Source organism: Petaurus breviceps, unplaced genomic scaffold, assembly GCF_028583685.1.
Source record: "Petaurus breviceps papuanus isolate PSGF00001 unplaced genomic scaffold, PetGlider_PUasm1.0 532, whole genome shotgun sequence".
Classification (NCBI taxonomy): domain Eukaryota; kingdom Metazoa; phylum Chordata; class Mammalia; order Diprotodontia; family Petauridae; genus Petaurus; species Petaurus breviceps.
The window spans coordinates 578,297-586,427 of NW_027186361.1; the positions used below are offsets into that span (position 1 = coordinate 578,297).

General features: G+C 42.7%; 1 protein-coding gene across 2 annotated transcripts in view; it reads right to left on the reverse strand.

Moving 5' to 3' along the window:
• Positions 1–2,045: 2,045 nt before the first annotated feature.
• Positions 2,046–8,131, reverse strand: part of AKAP14 (A-kinase anchoring protein 14) — a 23,596-nt gene continuing 17,510 nt past the window's right edge. For both annotated transcript variants that reach the window (XM_069102149.1, XM_069102148.1), the window contains 3 exons: positions 7,251–7,430; positions 4,057–4,109; positions 2,046–2,249 (listed from right to left, as the gene is read on the reverse strand). In XM_069102149.1, the coding sequence (XP_068958250.1) occupies positions 2,165–2,249; positions 4,057–4,109; positions 7,251–7,430 (318 nt within the window). In that variant the 3' untranslated portion in view covers positions 2,046–2,164. The remainder of the gene's footprint in view (positions 2,250–4,056; positions 4,110–7,250; positions 7,431–8,131) is intronic.

Here is an 8,131-nt window from a genome sequence, read left to right on the forward strand (position 1 = left end):
CTGTTATTTGAATAGACTATAGAGAAGATAGATTCAACTTACTGCTTTTCAAAGCACATCACCCCATTTGACATTGGGAAGAAATGGTTAAGTACTGGCTGGGTATTTTCATGGATTCACCATTATCTTCCTATTTTTGCTCTTTCTTGTACCAACAGGAGGTAGGGAACTAAGTGAGAATATTGGCTCCACTGCTTATGTATTGAATTTGGATTATTTTTTTTACAAATAAAGCAAATTTCCTGTTTCCCATGGTTCTATAATGGCCATTTTTGAGACTATCACTTCCTCCAATCCTGAATTAGATAACCATCTGTTTTTTCAAAGCCTTGTTTTGGTATCTGCCAACCATTTGTCTTCTGGCCCAAGATGGTCACTGTATTTAGTCCACAACTCACCTAACTCACACAACCAGGTATCCAACATATACAGCATAGTCTCTGCAACGTGATGGGAATTGGAAATGATGTCTATTCATCTGGAATTAATCTTAATAGCCTAAATACACTTAGGCTAATGGGAAAATCCATAAATTCAAGAAGTGAGATGGTATCTCTACTCCAGAAATAACACCCCGAAAGCCTACCTAATGACCCTAGAGTAGGTGAAACTGAAATGTCAACGTCTGACTCCTTGATTTGCCTGCTCATTTAGTATAAGATACCACATTGACTCAAGTCCACTAAATGCTTTATTCTCTCATTAAATGTCCGGATCTCAGTCCCTCAAAATAATAGCTAACATTTATATAACATTATATGCAGGACACTGTGCTAAGCACTTAACAGATGGATGAACTTTCTTATCAAACAAGTAAGTAGATGAGTTGAAAAGCAACAATTATTTAATATTGATTTAACAATGCATAGGTCAGCTGTGTTGGGGAGGGGAAGGCTTGAGAAGCTGATGGGAAATCAAGATGAAACCATAGGAAGGGTGGCTTTTTGTTGTTGTTGGGTGGGGGTTGTTTTTTGTTTTTGTTTTTTGCCTCAGAAGGGAAGAGATAGAACCAAGTAGCCAAAGTTGTAGGGAGGTAGGTTTTGACTTACAGAGACAGAAGAATTTGGTATCAATATATTTCTCTAGGATCTTAAGGATTGCAAAGCACTTTACAGTAAATAGTATCTTCTTCCCTGCCGTCCCACTCCATCGCCTCCATGCTTACTCTCTAGTTAATCTTTAGTCACTCCTTGTTTCCCCCCTACTTGCCCCTATAAATATGTTTTTACCATTTTCCCAAAATCCTTATGAGCCATCCAGCAATGCTGTCTCATCTTATATCCTTTTTCTGGCCAAACTCCTTGAGAAGGAAGGCCACGATTCACTTCCTTCCCTCTCTTAACTTCATAGCCTGACTTCTGACATTTAACCAAAACAGCTCCCTCCAGTTCTCAGTGATCTTGATCTTGATCGCCAAATCCAGTGGCTTTGTCCATTGTTCCTGATCTCTCCGTAGCCTTTGACACTACTCTCTGGTTCTCCTACTTACCTGATCGCTCCTGTCTTCTTTGCTGGAGCCTTATGTCATGTCTGCTAACCATGAATTTTCCACAGGGTTCTGTCCTAGGTCCTCTTTTTTGTACTATTTGACTTGGTGTTTTCATCAGCTCTCATTATATAAATTACCTTCTCTATGCTGATGACCCTCAGATCAACCTGTCTGGTCCTAACTGCTCCTGGACTCTAGTTTTGTGTTTCTAGCTGCCTACTAGACATCTCAAACTCGATGTCCTAACTTGCTTATTGCTGTCAGAAATGCCACTCTCCTCAGTCCAACTCATTGTGCAGATGAAGAAACTGAGGTAAACGGGGTTAAGTGACTTGTTCAGGGTCACACATCTAGTATCTGAGGGCAGATTTGAACTCAGGTCCTCCTGACTCCATGTCCCACACTCTATCTACTGTACCACCTAGCTGACTCTAACTGGGGGTATGTAAACTAGTAGAGAAGATGGTCTGGAGAAATAGAAAACAACTGTCTGGTAGATTTATAAGTGTGTTTAAACATAGAGAATGGAAAAGAGAATTCCAGGCAGCTGGATTCTAAGTGTCCTGACAACTTTATTTCCCCAAATATACTCTATGGTTGAATTTATAATATATTTAGTACACATGAACCAGAAATCCAATCCTGAAAACCCCAAACAAACAGTGGATCATTGAATTAGAAGTTAATGCTGTTCATTAGGATGATCTTGCTTTCAATGATGTCGTTCAGCCACTTTTCTCGGAAGCGACATTGTCCTGGTCTGGGGGGGGGGGGACGGTGAAGGGAAGGGGAGGAAGAAGAGGGAGGGAGGGAGAGAGAAGGGGAGAGGGAGAGAAGAGACAAGGAAGAGAGGGAGGGGGAGAGAAGGAGGGAAGGAGAAGGAAAGAGAAAGGGAGGGAGAGAAGAGAGAAAAAAAGGGGAGAGAGAAAGAGGGAGGGAGAGAGAGAGAGAGAACTCTTAAAATCACAGAAGCTAGGTGGGATCAATCAATGTTGAAGGAACTACGGGAAGATGGTGATGCATTGTTGGTAGACCTGCAGAGCAGACCTTCTTTCAATTCAGACTTTCAGTTTGGAATCATACAAGACAAATGACTAAACTTTCCATACCCTTTCATCTAGCAACCCCAGTATTGGGATTCCCCAAGAAACAAAGGATCAATATAGACCAAAATATTCATTATATCATTCTTTGTAATAACAAAGAACTAGACACAAATTTGGTCTCCAAGTGGGGAACAAACAGAAAAAACTATAATAAATTAATGTAATGGAATAGTAGGTGTGTGACAGGTATGAGGAATTCAGAGAAATGTGGGAAGATTTGTGTGAATTGATGCAGAGTGAAATAAATAAAACAAGGAAACAACATACACAATGAAAATAATGATGTAAATGGAAAGACCACCAAAAATATGTAATGGAAAAACTAATGAAAGTCCCCATGATGAGATAATAAAATCAAGAGGTTGGGGGCTACTGGGACAGACTATTGTTTATGCTGTCTGACAAGGTTTCTGTATTTTGCTGAGTATTTTCTTTTGCCACAAGGGAGGTTTTAAGCTAAGGGATGTATGGGTGGGAAATGACTAGGAAATCAAGACAAAAGACATTGATAAGATATATTTTTGTTTTGAGAGGGGAAGGTAGGAAATTGGGGTTAAGTGACTTGCCCAAGTTCCCATGGCTAGGTTTTTTTTGTGTTTGTGTATGTTAAGTAAGTGTCTGAGGCCGGATTTGAACTCAGGTCCTCCTGACTCCAGGGCCTGTACTCTATTCACTGCGGCACTTAGCCACTACAGCCACTGGATGTATTTTTTTAAAGAAAATATAAAAACTTTTTTTTATCAAAATCTAATAGCTATAGATCTGGAATGGCCATTTTTGAGGCCATCAATTCCAATTTCTTCATTTTTTAACAAGTGAGGAAATGGGCCCAGGGCCACAAGGCAATAAGTGTCTAAGGCAGGATTTAAACTCAGGTCTTTCTTAACCCCATGACCCAGACCATCTACTGCAGTACTGAGCAGCTTCATTTCAAAGACGCTACTAAGCCTGAAGAGGATTTCAAGTTAATTTTTCACATTTCTAGCAAAAAAATAAAATCTTTCAAGATTGTGAGTCACCCAAAGCCTTCTTTAGGCCTTCTCATGCTGCAAGGATCAATGAGTTAGGGGTCAGCGTTGGGAAACTTCAGCCTCGAGGCCACCTGTGGCCTTCTAGGTCGTTGGGTACGGCCTTGTGACCAGGTCCAAGTTTTACAGAACCAATCCTTTTATTAAGGGAATTTGTTCAATGAACTTTGGATTCAGTCAAAGGGCTGCCCTTGAGGACCTAGAGGGCCACAGGTTCCCCACCCCTGAGTTAGCCCATTGGGAAGGTCCTTGGGGGATGGGGAGCATTTCAACCCAAATCATGATTAAAATCTGGGAATAAGCCCTCCCAGCTAGGATTTTTTACTGCACCCCAGCCATGAAGAGAAAGACCCTCCCTCTTGGCCTCCCCCCTCCTATTCCTTAATTGCCTCCCCTCACACCTCTTTTTATGCAGCCTCCAAACATACATTACCTGTGAACATATTTGTTGGTTTCCAGGACATAAAATACTTCGACTGGTAAATTCTGTGACAGAAAGAAGAAATTAGCCACACTAGCTTCCATTTCTATGTAGCCTTGAAATTTAGAGACCCCTTTCCTCACAACAAGCAGCTGGGTAGCCCAGTGGGTAGAGCACTGGCCTTAGAACCAAGAAGACTCCTCTTCCTCAAATCTGGCCTCAGACACTTACCAGCTATGTTGTGTGACCCTAGGCAAGTCACTTCACCCCGTTGGCCTCAGTTTCCTTATCTGTCAAATGAGCTGGAGAAGGAAATGGCAGACCACTCCAGTTTCTTTGCCAAGAAAACCCCAAATGGGGTCAAGGAGAGTGCGATATAACTGAACAACAAAATTCCTCACAACAGACTTATAAGTGTTCTTAATCCCATTTTATAAGATTCCCATGAGGGAACTAAGGTTTGGAACTAAGCCCAGGGTCATACTGTCAGTCAAGTGTCAAGTGTCAGAGTCAAGTGTCAGAGCCAGGATTGAAACCTGAGGTTGCAGAAAATCACTTCACCATACTGCCTCAAGGGAGAATTGGGAGAGGACCGAGATGGGCTTGGGGTAGCTACACACACCCCAGGGGAATGTAAGCTTCTAGAGGGCAGGGACACTCCCTCCACCCCCAGTGTTTTGCACATAGTCGGCACTTAATAATTTTTGAATGTAACTAGAAGAAAGAAGATTTCAGAGATACATAGGAAGACTTATATGAACTGATGCAAAATAAAATAAGCAGAACCAGGAAAACAATATACACAATGACAATGACAACAATGTAAGTGTAAAGAACAAAAATGAAATCTAATTTGCTGCATAAGTATAATAATCAAGCTTAGTCCATGAGAAGAGATGAGAATATGCACTTCCTTCCCTTCTCTGTGGAGGTGGGGGACTACAGGTGCAGAATAATGCATACATTGTCAGACATGGCTGATGTCTGTTTTGCTGAACTGCTTTTGTTTCTCTTTCTCATTCCTTTTTACAAAGGAGGCCTGGTTCACGGAGTAGCTGGGGAAAGGAGGTAATATAAAAACAAGATACCAGTGAAAATAAAACTAAAAAAATTTTTTTTGAATTGGGTTCAATACAATTCTCAAAGCTTTTCTCCTTCATCCCTCTTTATAAATTTGCATACTGCTAAAATTTCATTCTCCAAACTGACAGCACTATTGCCCTTTAGAAAAGAAGACAGTTAACTGATTGTCCTATGGCTTAACTAGGCATCCCCATGGCTCCCCAGAAAAAAAATTCCTTTCCTTGGCTACCACTCCCCTATCTGCATTAGAATATAACCTCTTTAGGGGCGGCTAGGTGGCACAGTGAATAGAGCACCAGCCCTGGAGTCAGGAGAACCTGAGTTCAAATCCGGCCTCAGACACTTAACACAAAAACTAGCTGTGTGACCTTGGGCAAATCACTTAACCCTAACTGCCCTCCAAAAAGCAAAAAAAAAAAAGAATATAACCTCTTTGAGGGCAGACACTGTCTCACATGGGGATTTGTATCTCTAGCACCTAACAGCTGTCATCAAGCCTGGCACCGAGTGGCATAACAGTAGGCACTTAATACATGCTTTTTCATTCATTTACTCCCAAGCCCTGCTCAGCTCCACTAACCTTTGTCCTCTAAGCCTGTGAGTAAGGCTGTCACTGGGGTGGGGGATGTGGACTGGTTAAGATTCCCCTAGGGAGTGGGGAGGGGACATTAGAATGTTGAGTGTGATGAGGATGTCCCTGTTTGATCTTTGCAAAAATAAATAATGGTACCACAACAGTAGCTGATGTTTCTACCATGGTTCATAGTTCTAAAGATCCTCCACCTTGGCAAAGAGGATGGGGAACCTTCTTCAAAGTCAGGAAGACAGGGCCCAGTCCCACATACCTCTGCTGCTTATGGTCTGTGAGACCCTGGGCGAAAAGCACTTAACCTCTCAGGCCTGAGCAACCAGGTCCTGATAAGGGTGAATAAGGGATCCTGGGGAGTATTCAAATTCACGCTATTAGATGGTCACCAATGAAATAGAGATCGAGCACAAAAGAAAAATCTCATTTGATAATAATGACAACAGTTATCACAGCTAACATTTTGATATATAGCATTGAATGTAAACTTTTATATAATACACACATATATATATTCACAATGTATATATGTATACACACACATGTGCATGCACGCACACACGTATAAGAGGCAGCTAGATGGTCCAGTGGATAGAGCCCTGGCTTGGAGGAAGGAAGACCTGAGTTGGAATATGGCCTCAGACACTCACTAGCTATGTGACCCTGGGCAAGTCACTTAACCTCTGTGTTTGCCTTAATCCACTAGGGAAGGAAATGGCAAAACGTTCCAGTATCTTTGCCAAGAGAACCTCATTTGGGGTCACAGAGAGTCAGACGCGACTGAACAACAAAATATATATTTATTATTTATATATTGCATGCATGTATGTATATAACTCCAATATTTATATATAGCACTTCAGAATGTAAAGCTAAGCTCTTTATATACTACTTGTCATCCTTCAGGTGCTTTAGGATTTGCAGGGGACTTTCCTCCCAAGAGCCCCTGGGGAGGTAACTGGTGTGAATATAATTATCTCCATTTTAGAAATGAGGAAACTGAGACACCAATGAGTCAGGTGACTTGTCCAGAATCCCCAAGTCAGTGAGAATCTGAAGAAGGAATTTAACTCAGACCTCCCATTTCTAATGCCTGGGTTCTTGCAGTATAGGACCACAGAATCATAGATTTAGTGCTAGAAGGAAATGTGGAGGTCGCTCAGTTTAACCCCCCTGAACTTTACCAAGGAACAACTGAGGCATAAAGAGGGGAAGAGACTGGTCCAAGATCACATGCAGAATTTTAGTTCTACAGCTAGAAGGGACCTCAGAGGACATCGAGTGGGATCCCCCTCATTTAACAGAGGATATCAAGGCTCAGATCAGAGAAATGACTTGCCAGGGTCACACAGCTAGAGTGTTTTAACAGGGGCTCCAGCTCAGCTCTCCCATGTCTCAGTCCAGGGCCTATGAAGTCACAACTGAACTCTAACCAATCTCGGGATTTTGCCTGGATCCAGCAATAGCATTCGGGGGACGGTGGGGGGGGCAGTTCCCTTTCAGGAAGGGGCCGACTACCAAAGGGGAAAGCACTTACTTTGGGCTTGATCTTGGAGATCTCAATGAAAAAGTAGATGGAGGCAGCGGCCTGACAGAGGGGCTTGCAGGCTGTGGGGATGCTCCAGCATACCCGGTAATGGTAGCGGAAACTGAATTCAAGTTCTTCCTTCTCCAAGAAGTCAGACCAGTGTACCCAGCTCTCGTGAAATTCCCATGTCTGCTCAACACAAAATGGGGAAAGATGGGGGCGGGAGAGAGAGACAGACACAGAGAGACACATTGACAGAGATAGAAAGAGAGACAGGGGGTGGGGAGGAAGAGAGATTGAGGAGAGACAGAGAGAGAGATATTGAGGAGAGAGAAAGACAGAAACAGAGAGACAGAGACACAGAGAGAGGTGGGGGGAGAAAGAGGTTGAGGAGAGAGAAAGACAGAGAGAGAAATGGGGAGAAAGAGAGGTTGAAGAGAATCAGAGACAGAAACAAAAAGAGGCAGGCAGGAGAGAAAGTAGGAAAGAGGGAGAGAGAGAAAGAGAGACAGGGAAAGAGAGACAGAAAAGCAAAGACAGGGAGGGAGATGGAGGCAGAGAGAGAAAGACAGCAAGAGACGGAGAGAGACAGAAACAGAGACAGAGACAAGGGGAGAAAGAGAGATTGAGGAGAGAAAGACACAGAAAGAGAAAGAGGAGGGCAGGAGAAAGAGAGATTGAGAGAGAAAGAGAGGGGGAAGAAAGAGACAGAAAGAGAGAGAGAGAGAGAGAGAGAGAGACAGAGAGACAAAGAGAGAGATAGAGACAGAGACAAGGGGAGAAAGAGAGATTGAGGAGAGAGATACAGAAAGAGAACGAGGAAGGCAGGGGAAAGAGATTGATAGAGAAAGAGAAGGGGAAGAAAGAGAGAGAGAGAGAGAGACAGAGAG